At 43.5% G+C, this 23,084-nt stretch overlaps 1 protein-coding gene across 2 annotated transcripts; it reads left to right on the forward strand.

Moving 5' to 3' along the window:
- The first annotated feature begins 796 nt into the window (after positions 1 to 796).
- Positions 797 to 22,957, forward strand: LOC135496593 (serine/threonine-protein kinase mTOR-like). Of its 2 annotated transcripts, XM_064785984.1 has the most exons (45): positions 797 to 917; positions 3,978 to 4,276; positions 4,511 to 4,746; positions 5,019 to 5,120; positions 5,322 to 5,420; positions 5,640 to 5,774; positions 6,066 to 6,406; positions 6,513 to 6,821; positions 7,274 to 7,521; positions 7,983 to 8,101; positions 8,365 to 8,461; positions 8,580 to 8,785; positions 8,970 to 9,176; positions 9,324 to 9,551; positions 9,766 to 9,904; positions 10,110 to 10,360; positions 10,586 to 10,672; positions 10,993 to 11,160; positions 11,510 to 11,622; positions 11,883 to 12,138; positions 12,352 to 12,378; positions 12,538 to 12,684; positions 12,811 to 12,953; positions 13,190 to 13,352; positions 13,495 to 13,628; positions 13,907 to 13,985; positions 14,184 to 14,323; positions 14,583 to 14,683; positions 14,832 to 15,028; positions 15,321 to 15,554; positions 15,667 to 15,798; positions 16,128 to 16,246; positions 16,607 to 16,724; positions 16,857 to 17,098; positions 17,369 to 17,564; positions 17,754 to 17,876; positions 18,194 to 18,376; positions 18,663 to 18,797; positions 19,167 to 19,341; positions 19,641 to 19,776; positions 20,099 to 20,369; positions 20,622 to 20,704; positions 21,069 to 21,352; positions 21,763 to 21,894; positions 22,283 to 22,957. In XM_064785984.1, the coding sequence occupies exons 2-45, from the start codon at positions 4,054 to 4,056 to the stop codon at positions 22,480 to 22,482; spliced, it is 7,458 nt and encodes a 2,485-aa protein (XP_064642054.1). In that variant the 5' UTR covers positions 797 to 917; positions 3,978 to 4,053; the 3' UTR covers positions 22,483 to 22,957. The 2 variants fall into 2 exon arrangements, with proteins under 2 accessions (XP_064642054.1, XP_064642053.1); XM_064785983.1 differs by lacking the exons at positions 797 to 917; positions 3,978 to 4,276; positions 4,511 to 4,746; ... (3 more) ...; positions 6,066 to 6,406; positions 6,513 to 6,821 and adding an exon at positions 6,859 to 6,947.
- The last annotated feature ends 127 nt before the right edge of the window (positions 22,958 to 23,084 follow it).

Here is a 23,084-nt window from a genome sequence, read left to right on the forward strand (position 1 = left end):
GTCTTGGACTACAAGCGCATACTGACCTTTGCACCCAAGGGGAAGAGTCCATTGATCATAATATTTGTTTGCATGGTAGTTCACTACCACTCGAGCTGTTTTCATGCTGGGTAAAAAACCAGTGGCATTCATTATAAGATAAGCCCCGAACCACAATCCTAGTCATGCTAAAAAAAGTCCCTTTGTTTTGATACAGATTATCGTGTTCCACGAAATCTCATTCTGAGCAAATCGGGGGTTAATGTTCGCTTCTCAGCTTCAAACCCCCCAGGGACAATGTCACAATTTGTTCAACACCAGCATGGGCTGTCCACAGGTGGCAACATTGTCCTTGCAGCATCGCTTGAACTGTTTGGGTCCACAAAGGACTACTCATTTTGTAGGGGGGTCGAGATTTCATGCATCCACATCAATTTTACCCTGGAGCATCATCAGACGTTGTGACATTGTCCCTCCCTGCGGCATCTACCACTAAGTCTTTGTGCAAATGCTCACATCATAAAAAAGGATCACAGAACTACCCCGAGTGATTATGATCTCCAGTCAAAGACCAACAACAGGATGCATCAGGACTCCACCCTACCGTTCTTTCTGCCCATGAGATGTAATTCTTTCAACTGCAAGTGATTCCACCTGAAAGTAACGGATGGAGTAACGAATGAAGTAACTACGGTTCCTATCAGATTTACAGTACTGCCACGTGCGTCAGAGTTTCCCGCCAGAAGAATGAGACGGTCACATGACAGACACGACAGAGGGAATTCCTCAGTCCGTCAACGCTCACCACTTCCCACAGAACATTGCAGAATGATCCGCCAATAAGCGGCTCGTGTTTTGTTAAAAAATATAAGATTCGAGTTGAAATACTCTGTAAAGATCCCATATACGGTGATCTTTTCAAACAAGCATCGAATCTGGTAATTATATACAATAACTTATTATTCACGTAGTTTCTATAATCATAATACACACTTGGTATGACTACATTTGGTCATTCAATCAATGGCATCCGACAATCGGACATGGGCTAATGCACACATTTGTCATTTCCCCCAACCTGATCTTTTTTCTGAAATCTAATTGTTCGCCACACATCACAGGAACGTAACACATAAGTGAACACAGGTTGGACAATGCTTCAAAAGATTATCGTGAATGTACTTTTCATTAGGTCATCCAACATGTCCATCGGCGGCATCCCATAGATTGACATCATCGATGTCGTCTTCATTCCAGCCAAGTAATTACTGTCGTTTCGCTACATTGCCAGTTCGCTACAAGTCGTTTCGCTACATGTGGCGGTCGTTTCGCTACATGGTAGGTCGTTTCGCTACATGGGTGGAGTCGTTTCGCTACATGATGGGTATGGTCGTTTCGCTACATGGAGGACGTTTCGCTACATGGGTGGAGACGAGCGAGCCAACGCGAAGGCCTTTCAAAGGCCTCCAAATCTGCGTTGGAGTGCGTTTGAATGACCCCTGTCAATCAATAATAAGTACGTATACACGGATACAGACGGTTGAGCGAGCCAACGCGAAGGCCTTGCAAAGGCCTCCAAATCTGCGTTGAAGTGCGTTTGAATGACCCCTGTCAATCAATAATAAGTACGTATACACGGATACAGACGATTGAGCGAGCCAACGCGAAGGCCTTGCAAAGGCCTCCAAATCTGCGTTGAAGTGCGTTTGAATGACCCCTGTCAATCAATAATAAGTACGTATACACGGATAGACGATTGAGCGAGCCAACGCGAAGGCCTTGCAAAGGCCTCCAAATCTGCGTTGAAGTGCGGTTGAATGACCCCTGTCAATCAATAATAAGTACGTAATTGAGCGAGCCAACGCGAACGGATGTCTATGAGGTTACTGGTCCATTCAAGTGCGAACAAACTCTCAACAACTGTTCTGTCGTTATCTCCCCGTCGCTGTAATCGTCCCATGCCTTAAAGATACGTCTTTGAAGCGCAACGTACTTCTTTCGCTGTATCGCTCAAATCAAGTAAATATCTCTGGGTACAATAAACCTAAACAGACATGTTTGGTGTCATTTGAAAGGAAATTTCATAGAGATTCCAACCATGCAATTCTGACCCTATAGCAGAGAACATTATACCAACTTTTTTAGGATTTTAACAAAAAATGGGGCCGGGCGTTTTTCGTAGGGGCGGGCGGGGACGATCACCAATTCTTTTTTTTATGTGGCCTAACCCAGGCCAGGACGACAAGAACCCCTTGCGCGCCATCAAACCGTATAAGTTTTTTTACCGGCAAACTGTGCTATAATAAATTTGTAGTCACCACCGGGAATTATAGTAGGGTAAAATAGAGTAAAATAATGACTACATCCATGTAGCGAAACGACTCCACCCATGTAGCGAAACGTCCTCCAAGTCCATGTAGCGAAACGACCATACCCATCATGTAGCGAAACGCCTCCGGCCATGTAGCGAAACGACCTACCATGTTGCGAAACGACCGCCACATGTAGCGAAACGACTTGTAGCGAACTGGCAATGTAGCGAAACAGCCTGATACCGTTTCAATGATAACCCCTGATTTCCTCAGGATGTGTTTGGGGGAATCATGCCGTTGGCGTTGCTGTAATTTCAGCTTTTTCAAGAAAACACAGCAATAAACTCACTACATCCACTACACAACGTTACAAAATGTGCGAAGAAGTAAACAGCGTCACTATTTTCCACATTTGCCGTGAATACTAGTTACTGTCTTCACTAAAAGGCGGAAGCATTAGTGAGAATAATAACTAGTATTCCCGGCAAATGTGGAAAATAGTGACGCCGTTAGTGAAGACAGTAACTACTATTCCCGGCAAATGTGGAAAATATTGACTCTGTTTACTTCTTCGCAACGTTGTGTAGAAAATGTAGTGAGTTTATTTCTGTGCTTCCTCCTCGCTTGAAAAAATTGAAATTATAACGACGGCATGATTATTAAATGGGTTTTTGGTGTTCTTTGTATATATGCTATAGGCCTAATTGTGAATTTGGCTCTGTGGGTCACTATGCCATCATATTATGCCCTCTCAAGACTCCGAGCCCGAGCTTGTGTAACGTGTTTGATGTTGACCTGATCCTCATAGTAGGCCTACAATGGCTACACAGCCGATAGGCCTAGGAACCTCATTTTTCGAACAATTCAATAGACAACTAGCAAGTCAATGGAAGTTAGGGTTATGACAACGTCTCAGGCCATGAAGTAGATAGCCCTGCTTGCCTCGTGGCTTCTTCTCATGACATTGTCATTGTCGGCGAAAAAGATAATTCCGAATGTACATTCCCAATATAGCCTATGCATGATTGGCGTCTCAGGTCCTATGACAGTGTGAGGAGGAGGGGTGGGGGGCAACCAGTAAAATCACGAGCTGTGGGAATTGCGAAGGGGTGGTGTAGGGTGTCACAACAACAACGTTGACTGTGGGCATGACTTGAGACATCCAGTGACGCAGCAAAAACTTAGCGACGGTACAGCCAACAACTCGCAAAACTGTTGACAGGGTGGAGGAGTGTTTACAGTCTGGATACCCTGCGTGTATTATGTACACTGCGGTGATAGATGCCATGAAAAATGAGTGAAATGAAGACCCGAGACCTTCCCCTTTGCCAGCCAGCCAGCCATTGCCTGCCCTGGCCCAGCATGCCCTGCCCCCTCACCTCTGGAACCCTGGAAGCATAGATATGCTCATGTAAATTAGCCAGTTAATCTAGTGTAAAGCCCCTGATGATCCCACAATTGCACAGCACCTCTATGCAGTTTTCCTATCTGCAATCTGGAGACCAAAAAGGGTATACTAGACTATAGTATAGGCCACCTCCGACTGCGATGTTGGCCTCTAAGGGCAAGGACAGGACCAAGTCATGATGTGGCGATGAATTGTAACGTGTGGCGATGTTTGTTCAATCATAGTATGTCGCCAAGTAACATGGACTGTTTCTAATATTTCCCTTTTTTCACTTCAAGATATTCACCGAGAAGGACTATGTGAACAAGTACAATCCTCATCTGAATAGAAACAAAGTCAAGATACAGTACAGACATGACGACTCAGCTTATGCAACACTTCGTCAGCGGGCTGAAAAGCCGGAGTGAGGAGACAAGAGGTCGGATTGCCAGCGAGCTCAACCACTATGTCTCGACAGAGTTGAGAGAGATTTCGAATGATGACTTGACAGCGTTTATGGACGAGATGAACCATCAGATCTTCGAGATGGTCTCCAGTCCTGATGTGAATGAAAGGAAGGGAGGTATCCTGGCTATAGGTAAGCACAACCAGTGACCCCAGAGGAAACCTATGCTTTCAAAAAGAGTCACACTCTCTATCACATGAATGAGTATACTGCAAACAACCGGGAATCAAGCCTAGGACCTTTGAGGTGACAGGAGCTGACGTTTCCACTGTGCCATCAACAGCATCAGCTGAAAGGACACACCCTTGACCACTGCACTATCTTATTGTGAACTGATCGCCTACTTATCAATTTATTTATTTCCAGTGAGCCTGATCGGGCTGGATGTTGGGAACACCAGCACACGCATCAGTAGATTTGCCAACTACCTCAGAAATCTTCTGCCATCAAGTGACATCGCGGTCATGGAAATGGCTGCCAAGGCAGTGGGGCGTCTAGCATTGGCATCTGGGACATACACATCCGAGTATGTCGAGTATGAAGAAAAGAGGGCGTTTGAATGGCTGAGCGGGGATAGGAATGAGGGCCGAAGACAAGCGGCCGTAAGTTTACATGAAATGATTGAATTTATTACAAAATTAATCACTTTGAATGAAAAAATTTAACAATAAGGCCACTTGAAAAAGAATGATTTGTTTTGGTATAGTCATCTCGTGCCATTCTGACCAGTGACCCTGGTCTCATTTACAATAAACTTAAAAAATCAGCTGTATTCATCCACAGTTCCAGGTTATTATCATCTAGGGATTGCATTGGCACTGCCTCCCAAGGAGAATGACTCTATTAATATCTGAGCGACACAACTTTTTTCCAGGTCCTTGTTATTCGTGAGTTGGCTGTGTGTACCCCGACGTTCTTCTTCCAACAAGTCCAGCAGTTCTTTGATTGTATCTTCAATGCTGTTAGAGATATTAAAGTGAGTCCAAGTCCTGTGTCCATGCCTTCGAGTAGAAATATAAAGCAATCATCTAGGGATTCAGTGAGTTCTGGAAGCAAAAGAGTTGGGTCAATGCCGCCGTCAGATTGTCCAATCAAAAGTGCCAAATTTGGCATTCTCGAGAAACTATATATATTCATTGTGTTGACCTTGTGACTGTAAAACATGATATCGTTTCAGCCAAACATCCGGGAGGGTGCTGTGGCTGCACTCAGGGCTGCACTAGTAGTAACTTCACAGAGAGAGACCAAGGAAAGTCAGCGCCCCACATGGTACAAGGTGAGCTCATCATATTTATCACATGAAATGAAAACAGTGGCCAAATTTTGAATTGGGTACTGTCAAGCACTTAAATTTTCCTGTTGTAGAACGTCAGTCTCATTATGATTGATTCTACTTCGTTTCTGGACCTAGTGTGTACAAACAAGACGAAGTGGAAGAAATCATCATCATCATTTTCCTTATTCTTCATGTCAGTATCATTTCTTTAATCTTCAGCAATGCTACGAAGAAGCAGAAAAGAATTATGACGATGTTCAGGCTCGTGATAAACGCATCACCCGAGATGACTGGGCACACGGATCACTCCTCATTATAAATGAACTGCTGAGATGTGGCAACATTGAGGGCGAGGTAAACAAATGGTGTCTATTTCATAATAGTCTGGTCCATAAATGTTGTCTTAAATCATGGATGATTAATGAAGAAGTGACATCGCTCTCTTACTGTTGTCTTGCTTAAATTCTGAAAATATAAGACAAGTTCAAAGGTGGAGGAGCAGAAATTACTGCCGGCCATTGCTCATGCTTAGTTTTCTGCATAGTTACACTTACAGAGGATGGAGTATGATGATATGATTGCTTAAAAAACTGTACACGAATATTCTGCCTTACATTATTCACATCCCCTAATCTTTACTTTCAGAGGCTTCGACTAGAGATGGAGGACATCTCTGAGCAGCAGAAACAGCATGAGAGACATTATAAGGAGCTTTATTCCAAAGCCAAACACCAGTCGTTCTTCAGCAGTCATGCGTTCCACTCCAAGAGCCAGAGTCTCCGCCCTGCTCTGAAGGGACGACCAGGGACAACAAAAAACATCTTCTACGAGAGCCGCACGTGCAAGGCGCTCATCGCAGATAAATTTGATAAGATTTGCCGTCTGGTGTTGAGGCATAAAGCCAGCAAGAGCCCTTACATCCAACAGACACTTCTTGCTCTCATACCAAGACTTTCCGCTTTCCAATCGAAAAAGTTTGTTAAAAGGTACGTTGAACCAAAGTTGATTCGGTTGGCTAGGTACACTGAAATGGATTTTGAGCAATCCCAGCTTTTCCAAGAGATTTTTCACGTTGTTTTGTTGTTTTTTCAGTTACCTAGATGAGACTATCGGCTACCTGGTAGGATGCCTGAAAAAGGAACGTGAGAGATCGGCTGCGTTCCAAGCGATTGGTTTACTCGCCGTAGCGGTGCAGCGAGACATCTCGAAACATCTGAAAAGAATCATGGAGGTCATCAAACAGGCTTTGCCGACAAAAGATTTGCCGCAAAAAAGGCAGAAGAATCTTGTGGTCGAATCGTCGGTGTTTGCTTGTATCAGTATGTTAGCCAAGGCCGTGGGACCAGACATTGAGGATGATATTAGGGAACTGCTGGAGCCAATGTTAGCTGTTGGTCTGAGGTAAGTCATGGTAACATCTTTAGAAATCACTTTTACTTGTATCCGTGTGTTAGCCAAGGCCGTGGGACCAGATATTGAGGATGATATTAGGGAACTGCTGGAGCCAATGTTAGCTGTTGGTCTGAGGTAAGTCATGGTAACATCTTTAGAAATCACTTTTACTTGTATCCGTGTGTTAGCCAAGGCCGTGGGACCAGATATTGAGGATGATATCAAGGAACTGCTGGAGCCAATGATATGAGCTGTTGGTCTTGGGTCACATCTTTAGGTATGTTGTCTATAAGAAAGAGAGCAGGAGCTAAGAAAGGGAGCAGACGTCAATATGTTTTCTTATTTGCTTACCTTGTCCTGGTCATTAGCTACAAGGGAAAACTGATCAAACCGATTTCTTTGGTACCTTCATTATTGTTGCAATTATAGATCAGCAAAAGTTACACACTTTTCCGTTGCAGCCCTGCCCTGACAGCGGCCCTCCGTGACCTGTCGATGAACATCCCGACACTGAAGAAACCCATCCAAGATGGCCTGTTGAAGATGCTGTCGCTCGTCTTGATGGGGCGCCCTCTTGTCCACCCTGGTGCCCCCAAGCTTCCTTCACCCTCGATCCCACAGTCAGGATCTATGGGAAGCCTATCTGAGGTGCAGGACGTCACGAGTCTCACACTGGCTCTACGAACTCTGGGGAACTTCGATTTTGAAGGTAAGTTTGCGCGTAGATGATTTGTGGAAAAATTCAGAAATATTCAGTCAGAATTGATTAGTTAAATATGCTTGGCATGGTTAACCTCATGAAGGTTTGCTAGATTCAGGTTGTTCTGTAACATATGTCTTCAGTATATTGTGCTAATGCTAATGAAGCAGTGGCCACACTGGTCATATGCACACAGTCGGACGCAGCCCAACGGCCTTTGTAGGGGGGTGTTCTGGTCGAATCTATCCTTGTTTTTTTGTACCTCGTATACCTATGCAAAGGCCTCAATGAGTCCATTTCAAATATCCTGTCAGTTGCACTGCCGCATTACTTCAAAAAACAGATGGATGGGCCTTCTGGGCTGTGCAGAATCTGGTGAAACTTACATTATTCAGTCCTGTACTGTATTTAGTCAATATTTTAATCGACCGTGATTCGCTTTAAAAGTGGCTTTTGTTAATCTTCTGCAGGTCACTCCCTGACACAATTTGTGCGTCACTGTGCTGACCATTTCTTGTCCAGTGAGCACAAGGAAGTGCGCATGGAAGCTGTCCGCACATGTTCTCGACTCCTGACTCCTCTGCTCACTGTGAGTAACTTCTCCTTGTTCAGCATGCTCTCGAAGTTGACGTGTATCACAGTGCTTTTAGTTTCACACCAAGAGATGCTAAATGCTAATTTTAGCCACTGAAATTCTAAGTAACTTCAACAACTTGCCATGACCAAATGTCCTCATTTCAGGCAGAATAGCAAGAGAAATAAACATGTCCACAGAATAGCTTCAAACAATACAAGGTGTACATGTAATTGTAAGGCCTATAGTCTCCTTTTCTATCTGGGTTACCATTTCAGATCCTTGCCCATCAGCGAGGCCACATCAGTATGACTACTATGAATACTGTGGCAGACGTCCTCAACAAGCTGCTAGTTGTGGGAATCACAGATTCAGGTAGATTACTCACTTCTGTTTATTTGGATAGCTTGATTTTGCCTGTAAGGCTGTGTGCCTGAGAAAGGAACTGTTTCAAGTCATATTTTGAGTGAGGAGGAAATTTTTTATATTTCAGACCCAGATATCAGGACATGTGTCCTAATATCCCTTGATGAGCGATTCGACCCCCACCTTGCACAGGCAGAGAATCTCTCTGCTCTGTTCGTGGCGATGAATGATGAGGTGTTTGAGATCAGGGAGCTTGCCATGTGCACCATTGGTCGACTGAGTAACATGAATCCTGCGTACGTGATGCCTTCTCTGAGAAAGACACTTATTCAAGTAAGTCATGGAATCTATGGTACTTTCCACATGAAAGGATAAGACCTTTCATGTTTGGGACAAATCCAGGGTTGTCTAAAGGTTTTCTGTTGGCTACAGAGCCAACACTTCTAACTTTTATTGCTTCTAACTGTTGTTGGTTAAGGAATAACATTTGTAACACACTCCAAACTAAATTTTCCAGATTCTCACCGAACTTGAGAACAGTGGTATGGGCCGTAATAAGGAACAGGCTGCCAAGATGTTGGGACATTTGGTCTCGACTGCCCCAAGACTGATCAAGCCCTACATGGAACCCATCCTCAAAGTCCTTGTTCCAAAACTGAAGGAGAGTGAACAGAACCCAAGCGTGACTATCAGTGTCTTGGCTGCAATTGGAGAACAAGCACAGGTAAGTTTGTGTGTTTGAGCGTTCCCTCTACGATGCCTGATTTGGTCTATTTGCCTTGTGACTAACCCTCTGCAAGGGAAGAGCCGCTTTGTCCATCACATCTGAGTGTATAAATTCCACTCGCAAATATCATCTCATCTCTCCTAGGTCAGCGGTATTGAGATGAAAAAATGGATGGACGAGCTCCTCCCAATTATCATCGAGATGCTCCAAGATTCATCAGCTCTCCAGAAACGTGAGGTATCACTCTGGACCCTCGGCCAGCTGGTCGAGAGCACTGGCTACGTGGTGGTGCCGTACAAGAAATATCCAACGTTGTTAGAAGTGCTGCTGAATTTCCTGAAGACGGAACAGGCACCTGCTGTCAGGAGAGAGGTTGGTTTTGTTCGATTGTTACGTTTGTTTGCCCTAACTGGTTAAGGCCAATCGACTCCATGAAAGCCGTTTCTCAGAGTCCATGTTATCAAGATTTGCCTGGTAAGAGTTTGATAAGACAGTAGAACAATGGGAATCTGAGCCTAGGTGCGTGGTACTAATCCAAGAGAAATCTCTTGATGGAATTCAAATTTACATTTCCTATAATTTGCAGACGATGAAAGTCCTGGGTCTCCTTGGTGCCCTTGATCCTTACAAGCACAAGATCAACCTGGGTGTGATTGATAAATCAAGTGATGCTGGGGCCGTGTTGAGCATGTCTGAGACCAAGTCCAACCAGGACTCAAGTGGAGGTAAGTATAAACCACCTCAACGAAGGTGGGTTGCCCCTCTATTCAGTCTTTTTTATGAAGTATCCTGAGCACTGCAAAGAAAATTTCAGGAGGTATTATCACTATGTTTTTTGGCTAATCTTATAAAAACAGAAGGGTCAAACCTATTGATACACCTGAATGAGCCTCAACCAAATGAAGAAAGGGCGGTATTTTCCTTTTCCAGGTGAATACAGCACCAGTGAGATGCTCGTCAACATGAGCACGGCGACCCTGGAGGAATTCTACCCAGCAATTGCCATCGCCGTCTTGATGCGCATCATTCGTGACCCATCTCTCTCCCAGCATCACACAATGGTGGTCCAGGCTATTACCTTCATCTTCAAAAGTCTCGGCATCAAATGTGTGCCGTATTTGCAACAGGTCATGCCAGCTTATCTAAATGTGATCAGGACGTCCGACTCAACATTTAGAGAGGTAGGTATTGGTTCAGTAACCCTGGGGAACATTGCACCTGTTATTCGGGACATAATATTGCCAACGTAAGGAAGGCATTGGGCATTGCAACAAAGATAAGAAAGCAAATGGTGGGTTGATGAATCTTACCAGTCAAATGAAAACTCAGTTCATGTTAAGGCTTCATACTCGGTGGTTGTCTGTGTTGGCGAAAAGTTTCTACTACTGATGCATTTTCCATTTCAGTTCTTGTTCCAACAACTCGGCGTGATCATCGCAATCGTCAAACAACACATCAGGAACTATCTTGATGATATCTTCGAATTGATCAAGGTAGGTTGCTGTTCTTGTTTTGGAGTAGGTCCATGAAAACTATCTACTTTTATGTATGTGCAGTTTGATTACAAAGTGTTTCCCTGAAAAGCCGACTCTTGTGGTTTATATAACCTGTTGGAAGAGGACATCAAAGCCCCCCCCCCCCCCCGAAACCTGGGAGACCCAGAGTCCCTTTCCATTATATAAGATGAATTTCCACCGGGAATCAATATCACAATCTCTGTGCTAAACAACTGCGGCAGCGGTTGCCTAATGGATAAACTTTTGAATCTTTCAAGCATCTCCTCAATTTGCTTTTCCTCTATTACTATTTTCAGGATTACTGGACCCTGAACAGCCCAATGCAGAACACAATCATCCTTTTGATCGAGCAGATCGTAGGAGCTCTTGGCACCGAGTTTAAAGTCTACCTGCCCCAAGTTATTCCCCAGATCCTTCGAGTCTTCATGCATGACAACAGTCACAGTAGAGGTGTTACTGCAAAGGTAAGACAAATCTTCTCTCTCAAGCCTCCAGCATGGTTTAATTTTGTAGAACAGCCCAATTTAGATCCTGTGACTCTGGCCTTAGCAGATTTTTTGTTGCCCCCTGCCACTCTGGGTGGGCATCAGTTGGGATGCTTGGCCTGGTGCCTCCATCTTTGGACTCCATCACAAGCTACGGTCCACCACAGTCATTTTGCCCTAGGCCGCAAATGAAGTGAGCTGTCCCTGCTGGTCATAAATCTACACATATGATGAGAATTATGAATCCAACACCTTTAAGCTTGACTAGACCATACAACCACCTCTTAGATCTAATCTTAACTTGCGTAAAATTGTTCTTATTTTCCAGTTGTTAAATGCGCTGCAGTTGTTCGGTGCCAATCTTGATGATTACCTTCACTTGTTGCTTCCTCCAGTTGTCAAACTGTTTGAGTCAACGGAAGTCCCTGTTTCTGTAAGGAGGTGGGTAAAGCATTTTTTGAACCTATGAAAATAAAACCCGGACAAATAGTCATCAAAAATATATACTAAGGCGAGTTCACTTTGAATATTTTTGATGTCACCGATGTAAAAAAGCCTATCATAAGATAGGAGCTACACTCTTTTGATACCTTGGTAACAAAACTACTCTCACTGACAACTGACTATCATTTTCTTCAAAACCACAGCCTGATGATTTCAAAAGTTTCCAGTTTGAGTTCCATTCGGAAATTTCATTTCAGGGTTGCACTTGAGACGGTTGACAAACTAACCAACACACTAGACTTGTCGGAATACTCCTCCCGCATCATCCATCCTCTGGTGCGAACGCTCGACACTTGTCCGGAACTACGCTACGCTGCCATGGATACCCTCTCTGCCCTCGTGATGCAGCTCGGCAAGAAGTACCAAATCTTCATCCCGATGGTGAATAAGGTTCTGACGAAACACAAGGTCAGCCACCAGCAATATGATTTGCTTCTTGGACGTATTCTAAAGGTAAGATTCGGTTTGTGACAAATGCTCATTATTCCCTTTAGCGTGGTGCACCTTGGTGACAAAATTGAGAAGAATACCTTCATTTCATTTCCAACCAATCACCCGTTTCCACTCTTATACAAATCTTATTTTGAAAGCTCAGAGTAATCTAGGATTTTGCTTTATAATCAATATGGCGCATCTTATGACGTTATGTTTCCCTCCATGTTTCAGTTGATAGACATAGCCAAAGATCATCACGTAAGTTTTCCTCATTTTCCTAAACCATTTCCCATGTTTGATGTTCTTGATGGCGTAAGATATTGTTGAATAAACATGTTTCGAAAATGAGATGAAATTTGTTAGAAAGTTTGCACGGCTTAATTAACAACCTCAAATGCTCGTTTACACTGTTTGCAGGGCTCGGCTATAAGTGAGATCGAGAATGACCCAATCTTGGGCAAGCATCGGCACCGCCGCGGTAAAGCCAACGATATCAGTACCGACCAGACCGCTGAGACCGCCACCATCAAGAAATTACACGTCAGTGCTACGAACCTGCAGAGGGTAAGTGAAAAGAAAGATACTGGCCAATACCACATGTTGATGAACCATAGTGGCATGCAACCAATATTAAGACAGATGCCAAAAGGAGAAAAGAATAAAAATTGAGAGGGGTGTTTTTCATTTCAGGCCTGGCAAGCAACCAGGAGGGTTTCCAAGGATGACTGGATGGAATGGCTGAGGAGATTGAGTATTGAGCTGTTGAAGGAGTCGCCTTCACCCGCACTCAGGTCCTGCTGGGCTTTGGCTCAAACGTACAATCCTCTGGCAAGGTCAGTAAACATGTAGTAATAGTGAGAATAGAAAGATTTGTATTGCGCTTAATCAAACTCACTTTTATTGCCCCGGCTATTGGTTTTGGTGAGACAACCATAACTTCTGGTGTTGGTAAAAGATGTGTCAAAAGCAGATTCTGAGTGAATTATGCCTAAGTCAACTAACCTCCAGTTCAGTATCATTTCCTTACTGTAAACTACCATCGCTTCAATGGCTATCCGAAATATTTCAGAGAACTTTTCAACGCAGCCTTTGTGTCCTGCTGGACTGAGCTTAGTGAGACCCAGCAAGATGAGCTGATCCATTGTCTGGAGCAAGCGTTGACAGCTCAAGACATACCTGAGATCACACAGACACTGCTCAATCTGGCCGAGTTTATGGAACATTGTGATAAGGTAGGGATATTCATCAGGGTTTTTTTTCAGCAATTGCCTCGACTACTTAATAAACCAGAACAAAATTACTGCACCCATATGATAAATATTGCCAAATTCCTTGTGGTTAGACACTTTGCTTGACATCCAGTTCTACTTGTAGGGTCCACTGCCTCTGGGTATCAACCTGCTGGGAGAGAGGGCCATCAAATGTCGAGCATATGCCAAGGCTCTCCATTATAAGGAAGAGGAGTTCCACACTGGTGCTAATACACAGATACTCGGAGCTTTAATCAGGTTAGTTACAGGATGGATCAGAGTACGGGACTTGATTGCTCCACATTCTCTCTCTTTTTCTCAGATATGAGCAACCAATTGCTGATATTTCTCCATAAAAGTGTGGTACTTGATGGGTCGAGCCACTTTGCACACATGACATCTTGCAAATTCAGTCTGTGGTGAAAAAAAGCCAAACTGATTGTTTCATTCGCATCGGATATCGGGAAAGGGAACGATTTTTCTTGGTTCTTCTGCCTAAAAATGTCTTGTCATCTTCATCGTTGTCATGGTTTCAGTATCAACAACAAGTTACAGCAGTCTGAAGCTGCTGCTGGTGTGCTGGAATATGCCATGAAACATCATCGCGCTGATTTGGTGAGTCACTAATATCATTGACATTAGATTACCTAAACTCCTGAAAATTACACTCCTGAAATCTGAAACATGGCATGAGTTACTCTTCACAAGTGGCGGGTACCTTGGGGGCCTATGAGAGTAATTCAAAGCATAACCTTGACTAATCTTTTTTTAAATTCCAACCTGAAGTAACCAGTTTTGTCTTCCACCTTTCAGAAAGTTCAGGAGACGTGGTACGAGAAGCTTCATGAATGGACAGATGCCTTGGCTGCCTATGAGAGGAAACAAGAAACCAACCCTGATGACATGAACCTGAGCCTCGGCCGGATGAGGTGCTTGGAAGCTCTGGGCGAATGGTGAGATTGTGTTGACTGTAAACGAGGAAGTATAGCAGTTTACAAGGCTATGTCACTTGTTGTCAGTGTTGTCAAAAATGCAATGAAACACTGTGCCTTTGATGTTTGTTTGATGTTTGTTTGATGTTTGGTATGCCTAGAAACAACAATACAATACAATCAACTTGACTTGATTACGTCAACTCGAGAAAAAAATCACCTACATGTAGTTCTCGGCTCACGATCTGAACTTCTCTATCGTGAATGTGATTATTTCCAGGGGTCAGCTAAATTCTCTTTCTGTTGAGAAATGGCCTACCGTCAGTGATGAAATGCGTCAGACGATGGCTCGGATGGCTGCTGCTGCTGCCTGGGGACTAGGTAAGTGAGGTTGAGAGTCTATACTTAGTCTATTTTGAGGCCAGTTTTTGCCTCCTTCTCATAAAATGTAACCGCTTAATGAGGTCCACATGGTGCAAAAATTACTGGACTTAGGGACAAAGTTCATTGTTGGCTTTCTCTGTTCTAGAACAATGGGAATGCATGGAGGAGTACAGCTGTCTCATTCCCCGCGACACCTATGACGGTGCCTTCTACAGGGCCGTCCTGGCCATCCATATGGACAAGAACTACAGCCTGGCTCAGCAGTGTATTGAGAAAGCTCGCGACATCTTGGATACAGAGCTGACTGCGATGGCTGGGGAGAGTTACAATCGAGCTTATGGTGTAAGTAGACATGTACTTGGCTCCTTGTATGTCTCAAATGCATTGTACCGAATGTAGGGAGGCCACCATGAGATGAAATGTCTTCCAACAAGTTTCAGATTGATATCAGATTTGAAAAAGCTGTCCAAATAGTGTAACAGTTATTAGCGAAAATTTATAAAAAAAGGAACAATTTCAGTATTCTATTGAATATTAGATGTGTTGCCACTTGGTCTAGGCCTATTGTAAACAGCTTACTCCCGAACAGTTGATCTTATATAACATTTTCCTACCAAAAATTGTGATTTTTCAGGCTATGGTAAATGTGCAAATGCTATCAGAACTGGAGGAGATCATCCAGTACAAACTGATCCCAGAACGGCGTGACATCTTGAAGAACATCTGGTGGGATCGTCTGCAGGGCTGTCAACGTGTTGTCGAAGACTGGCAGAAGATTATTCAAATTCGCTCCCTGGTTGTCTCGGCAACGGACGACATGAGAACGTGGCTGAAATACGCTAGTCTGTGCAGAAAGAGCGGGAGACTGGTAAGTGATCAAACCACTACGTCAATGATAAGTTTCGTCTTTTCCTCAATGACCTTCTATTTCTTTCACTCTTTTGTGAATGAACCAATAACTTAATTTCTACTTGTTTCAGGCTCTGTCTCACAAAACCCTAGTCAAGCTGTTGGGAGTTGACCCATCGAAGAACCCCGACCACCCGTTGCCAACGACCTACCCCGAGGTCACATTTGCTTACATGAAGCACATGTGGAAGAACAATCAAAAGGTATATCGTGTACATTCACAGCTCAATCAATTACATGTACTTGCTATTAAAATCAGCCATGTCTCCCTTGCTGAGACCCCTTTTGTGACCACTTTAATTAGGGCACCAATCCAGCAGGACTCCCAGAAGATCTGTTGATTCCATTCATCAAACATGCCACTCTGCCTCATGCACCTCCTTAGAAGTATCATTGGGACAGCGCGGCTTAATCTTTCGCATTGCATGGATCAAATTAGCCTAAAATGTGTTTCTTTTGTACACTACTATGCATAAAGTGACATATAAAAACATAATGTTAATGGATATTTTCATCATCTCTTCGCACACAGCAAGAGGCCTTCCAGAAGCTCTCCCAGTTTGTCAACTCTGCCCTGCAGCCGCAGGCTATGCAGTTGATCTCACCTGAAGACTCGCAGAGAAGGATTGACTTGAATAAGCTCATGGCCAAGTAAGAAGCAGAGTCAAACCTAAGTCTGGCTGGTTATCACTTCTACACTTAGTATCAATTTGCCCTTGATGGGCTTGGTGAATGATACATTTTGACAGTCCCTAACTTCCCTTTTTTGTGACGAAATTTAAATATTTGGACAGGCCCTCATATCATCATCTTTATTCAATGAGTTATTTTTTTCTAGCCATACAAATCTTCACCTCTGTCTTCTCCTTCATCTTCTTCTTCTGTGCTTGACTGGATGTGTTCTGGCATTGTAACAGCAAGGTCAGAGCATTACATCTTAAAAACTTCGGTTTAAAAGGGATGGATGGATGTACGCATTATTTGATAAACATTTGTTATGATTTTTTTCAGGTGTTACTTGAAGATGGGAAGCTGGATCGAGAACCTACAAGGAGTCAACGAGACATCGATTCCAGAAGTTTTACGTTACTACTCTACTGCCACTGAACATGATAGAAACTGGTACAAGGTGAGCCAAGTTGACTACCCCAATTTGATGACAGGCGTCATTTTGATTCGGACTTATGATTCGTAGGTTTGAATCGAACATCATGAGGTTATATTGTTGATCACTTCAGTTAATGTACTCCTTCTTTTCTAGGCTTGGCATTCGTGGGCCTACATGAACTATGAGGCTGTACTCTTCTACAAGCAGCAGAATGCCGGCCTCGGCAAAAAGGATGAAATAACACCAGATGCGGAAGAGGGTGCGACTGCTGCAACATCACCTATGACGTCGGATATTGTCACCGCTAAGATCCAAAAATACTGCGTTCCCGCCATAACTGGATTTGTCCGCTCCATTGCATTGTCGAAAGGACATTCACTGCAAGACACTTTAAGGTATGATGGTGACGCTCTCCATGGAGAAATATGAACATTTTCTATTCAAATTAGTTTGACCACAATATGAAGAAGATCATGTATACTAAACTGCCAGATGCACTTTGGTAAATTTTCATGAGACATATTTTCAGGGTCTTTTAAAAAGCTTTTCCAAGACTTGTTGGTTTTAGGACAAAAGGAGACACTGATTTGCCAGCATATCTATCAAGTTTTCTTGTATCCTCTGAATCATCAATAGTACCAAACCAACCTTTCCTTGTTCTTCAGGCTGCTCACGCTGTGGTTTGACTACGGCCAGTGGCAAGATGCCTACGACGCGCTGGTTGAAGGCATCAAAACTATCGACATCGACAACTGGCTTCAGGTCATCCCTCAACTCATCGCGAGGATTGACACACCGCGCCATATGGTGGGGCGACTTATTCAACAACTGCTCATGGATATCGGCAAACAACACCCACAGGTAAAGAACTAGTGCTCATTTGGACAACCCTTCCTCCTCCTCCCCCAAATTAATATTGCAGGATTGCTCCAACTCGTTTGCTTACAAACAGCAGGCACAGTTAGAAGGAGAAAACCTAAAAACCAAGCTGTGAGGATCTCCACAGCCTCGTCGTTAACAGCGGTCACTTCTATTCCAATTATTTTCCAGGCTCTGATCTATCCTCTGACTGTAGCCTCCAAGTCTAGCACTCCGGCACGACAGAATGCTGCCAATAAGGTCCTCAACAACATGTGTGAACACAGTAATACATTGGTCAAACAAGCTATTCTGGTAAGTTATTCTGGGAAAACTTTGATTTTGTTGTTAACCGGTAGCAATTCTTAGTCAATTGAAACAAGGTTTGGCTACAAGGGTTAAGAGATGCATGATTGAAACAAAACCTTTGGTAGCCTTACCTCACTGTGGATATCACAAGCTCTTGCACTTAAGGAGACTTAGGTTTTTTTCAACAGCCTTTAAAAAAGCTGAAAACTAATCGAGTTCCTAATCGAGTTCCTAGGTTTTACCGAAATTTGGTCTTGCTAGGCCTTTGTTAAACACTTACATGTACATGTTTATCTGAAACCCATATCTATCATCTCTATTAGGTGAGTGAGGAGTTGATCCGTGTCGCCATACTCTGGCACGAGCTCTGGCACGAAGGCCTAGAGGAAGCTTCAAGGCTTTACTTCGGGGAGAGAAACGTCAAGGGCATGTTTGCCACACTCGAACCGCTCCATGCGTTGATAGAGAAAGGACCTCAGACGCTCAAGGAAACATCCTTCAATCAGGTTGGTGTTTATTCGTAATCAGAACAGTGCAGTCTGGCTATGTGTCTTTACCTCATGGCACCAAATTCCAGATTGATATCTGGCCAATGATATCATAACCTCACCTCAATTTCATAACTCTCTCCGGTTTGAGTTGGAATGTCACATGTAAAAAAACCAAAACCAGCACATTCTGCTTTGCCCTGAGCTGAGAACTGACTGATGAAATATGAATTAGTGAAACAATTCCTCACCGATGTAGCATACTACTGGATTTTCTTAACTTCTGAGCTGTACCTTTCTCCAGGCATATGGGCGTGATTTAATGGAGGCTCAGGACTGGTGCAGGAAGTATCAGCGTTCGTCTAATGTGAAGGACTTGACTCAGGCGTGGGATCTCTACTACCACGTGTTCAGGAGGATATCGAAACAACTACCTCAGGTAATAACGAATAAGGTCACAATAAATCTTGCCCTTGGTTGTTTGGCATCTGATTTATGTTCTAAATTCTCAGTGGGCCATTTTGATTTTCATTTTATGAGGACTTGTGGTAAAGGTCAGTCACGGAGCAAACATATTGGTCAAGGACAGCCGCAATGATATGTCAAAGCATTTGGCTTCACAACACAGTTAACTTGTGGGGTAAATGTCCCACAATGACTCCCATTAACAAGCTGACTTCCCTGGAGGTGCCTCCGCTAAACATCTGATATCTCGAGATTTTGAGTTAGCTGTTCTCAGCATTATGGGCTATCACCAGAAGTCCACATTGTTGCCCACATATTAATCATAATTCCATTCATTTTCCAGCTGACCTCCCTGGAGTTGCAATATGTCTCCCCCAAACTTCTGATGTGCCGTGACTTTGAGTTAGCCGTGCCTGGCACATACGACCCTCACCAGCCTGTTATCAGGATCAGTCATCATCAGGCTTCCATGCAAGTCATCACGTCGAAACAGAGGCCAAGGAAGCTGAGTATATTTGGTATGTAACGTGTTCAGGTATGCCTGGACTGGAAAAACTGAGTGTATATGCCAACGCATGAGTACAACATCCCATGAAGTCATCAGATCCCACCAGCTATAATACTTGGTGCAGTGGGTGAGAACAAAACCACAGTGAGCTGCTTGCCTTTGTCGAATACTCATTTGAGGTCTTTGGATCAACACCAGTAGTCATTTGACAGTAGTCAGAACAAAATTTCCAGATTTTGCAGATTGTTTTAAGTCATTAATAATGCAGAAATTATCAGAAAGACGATGTGATTTTCTCCTCATTTCTAGGGAGCAATGGCCAAGAGTACACCTTCCTGCTGAAGGGTCACGAGGATCTGCGTCAGGACGAACGCGTCATGCAACTTTTTGGTCTCGTCAATTCCCTGTTACTGGAGAACCCAGAGACTTTTAGGAGAAATCTAACGTAAGTTGATGCCAAGCAAAGCCGCTTATGATAAAATCCGTCTGAAATTGCAAATGGGAAAAGATACTATGTAGACTTCTTGTATTATTATATTCCTGGATTAAATTCCAGGTCGGATCACTTCCTCACATGACACCGAGTGCTCTTCTTCACAGCAAATGTTTCCTCTAGAGAGTCTGGTCTCCTCCTATATTGAAAATGAAGCCAACCAATTGGGACCAAGACAAGTGCCCTTGAAAGAGAGGTCGTCTGCTACGGGAGGTTCAACTACTGTAATCCTTATTTACATCAGGTTGCTAATATTTGAATGTTTCTGTCACAGAATTCAGAGGTTCTCCGTCATCCCCCTTTCCACCAACTCTGGCTTGATTGGCTGGGTGCCGCACTCTGACACGCTACACTCTCTGATCCGCGACCATCGAGAGAAGAAGAAAATCTTGCTGAACATTGAGCATCGAATCATGCTGCGTATGGCGCCGGACTACGACCATTTGACCTTGATGCAGAAGGTGGAGGTGTTCGAACATGCGCTGGAGCATACGAATGGTGACGACTTGGCAAAGATATTATGGAACAAGAGTCCAAGCTCAGAGGTAGGCCCATGCTGTTGAATTGCTGTTGACTTTTGAGTACCCGGTACTTCAGGGAACAACTTTTACCAACAGTTTGAAGAGACAGTTAAGTTTTTGACTATTTTGTGTCTCATGAACATGGTATAGAAGATCGTGCGAGTCATTGTGCCAGAAATTCATCATAACCTTTTGATTACCTCTCAGATTCATGCCTTTGGACGCCCGTTAATTAAAATACCAACTCTTATTGTATTTTGTCTCTTATTATTCCAGGTCTGGTTCGATCGCCGGACTAATTACACAAGGTCTTTGGCTGTGATGTCCATGGTTGGATATATCCTTGGTCTGGGCGACAGGTAAGCAGTGTCTCAAAGTGTCCAGTCTCTGCATACATTATGCGATTGAATTCTGAACATTGGGAGAGTGAAGAGGACGAAGTCGGTCCCCCATTCGGGCTCAACATCAAATCCAGTAGCTTATGATTCTGTTTCTGTAACCTCTAAACCTAGCACCACCCTATCGGCTTTTGCTTAGCTCACCCTCAGTTTACTTCTAGAGAAGTAAACTGAGGGTGAGCTGTGATTTGGTGAAATAAGATGTGGTTTAAGGCGCTAGGAGTCATAATGCTGAGGACAATCTACTGTACAAGAGAAAGATGGCAGTAAATCTCATTCCCTCAATTTCATGTCGTACACAACATGATCTCACTGTATCTTTCAGACATCCATCAAACTTGATGCTGGACAGAATGAGTGGCAAAATCACGCACATTGATTTTGGCGATTGTTTTGAGGTTGCCATGACGAGAGAGAAGTTTCCCGAGAAGATTCCGTTCAGGTTGACCAGGATGCTCATAAATGCTATGGAGGTGACTGGCATTGATGGCAACTACAAGATGACGTGCAAACGGGTGATGGAGGTCTTGCGAGAAAACAAGGACAGTGTGATGGCCGTGTTGGAGGCCTTTGTCTATGACCCTCTGCTCAACTGGAGGCTGGTCGATAGTTAGTATCTATCTAGATATAAGTTCAATCACTCGCACACTCAATCAATCAATCAATCAGTCGGCAGCAGGTGGTGGTTATGCGTGCCAATATTGGTCTCTTCTCTGCCTTCTCATAGGGCAAACTGTACCTCTACAAAGTCAAAATCACTTATATCCTAAGGCCCTGTAAGGAATGTGTTGAAATATGCAAGATTTCTGCAAGTACGTACACTTCTGAATCCATGTGATTTGTAAGGTCACTTCTGAAAAGAATTTCGCCTCCAGAGATTGGTCTGAATGCAGGTACCATACTACTTGTCTTTATGCCAACACCATTATCAGTAAAAACAGTTGGGAGACTTTTGCCCAGGACCAGCCAGCCACTCTATTCCAACTGGATTATACCTACAATTTTATTGTTTCTTGCAGCAACAACAAAAGGCAAAAGGTCTAAGAACCGATCAGATTCATTCTCGGGCAGCCAGGATCCAGGTGACATTCTGGGGAGTGTGGACATCAGCCAGGGGCCCAAGAAGGGGAGCAACGAGTCGGAAATATGTGGTAAGAACTGAGCTGGACCCTCATTGCTGTAATCACAACGACCGCAATCTATTATAAGCCATTATATTCCTCTTGGTAACAATACAGTCCTTTCTGGCTATACATGTCTAGAAAGCAAGACTACATGTATATTTACTTTCATGAAGTAATTGTATGTAGTATGGTATAGCACTCAAGTCTTGTCTAGAACTGTTGTAGGATTCTGTCTTTTGCGGTCTGTGATCAGGGCCATGTTAGATCCAGAACTTGTTTAGGTTTCCCCTGAAACTTTCCCCAACTTCTTTGCTGGCCCTGTAATCTCAAATGCATCAAGAAAAAAACCCCATTTCATGCAATGTTGACAATCCTTGTTCATGCGCAGCTAAAAAATACTGTGTGCACATTTCAGAGGAGCATGGCATCCAGCCAGAGGCGCTCAACAAGAAGGCTATTGCTATCATCAACCGTGTACGTGACAAACTTACTGGTAAGGACTTTGCTACGGACGAACCAGTGGATGTGCCAAACCAAGTGGAGCTACTCATCAAGCAGGCTAACTCGCATGAGAATCTTTGTCAGTGCTACATTGGATGGTGTCCTTTCTGGTAGAGTCATACATGTGAAGGACAGAAATCAAAAGATGTGAAGTTTCCTCCATGATGGAGTCCAATGTGTGCTTGTATACAGTGAACTATCAACTGGATGTGACTTTTCCGCAAAACAACTCGTTGACCTCCTCAACCAGGGAGATCCCCTGATTCAATTGTAGTGTGGCACATTCACAATCAGTGCTGCATTGGACTGTGTCCTTTCCATAAGTGTCTGAATCTTCGAATTGTGTCCTTTCACCTTCCTCCAAGACTGTACGAATGGACAGGTACACAAATGTAGGTGTATACATGTACGTTTATGGAATCAATCATTATTCCCTTCAGCCATTCTGAAGCCTTGCTTTGCATGTTGTTGATAAACATGTATTTAAGTTGTTATGTGATTCAAGAAAAGATTATGCATTTATGAAAAAATTGCATCAAATCTGTAAATAAATTTTGAATCATGTGAAAAGAGCACAATAGTATTTAAATAAAAAGCTTTATCATAGCAAAAAAATTGTCTCCTCTTAGTTATACACCATCAGATCCATAAAGTTCAATGGTTGACCCTCTATTTTTTAAAATTTTTGTTTAGCGTAAGCTACTGTCTTTCACGGG

This window comes from Lineus longissimus, chromosome 12 (genome assembly GCF_910592395.1).
Source record: "Lineus longissimus chromosome 12, tnLinLong1.2, whole genome shotgun sequence".
In the NCBI taxonomy this organism is placed as follows: domain Eukaryota; kingdom Metazoa; phylum Nemertea; class Pilidiophora; order Heteronemertea; family Lineidae; genus Lineus; species Lineus longissimus.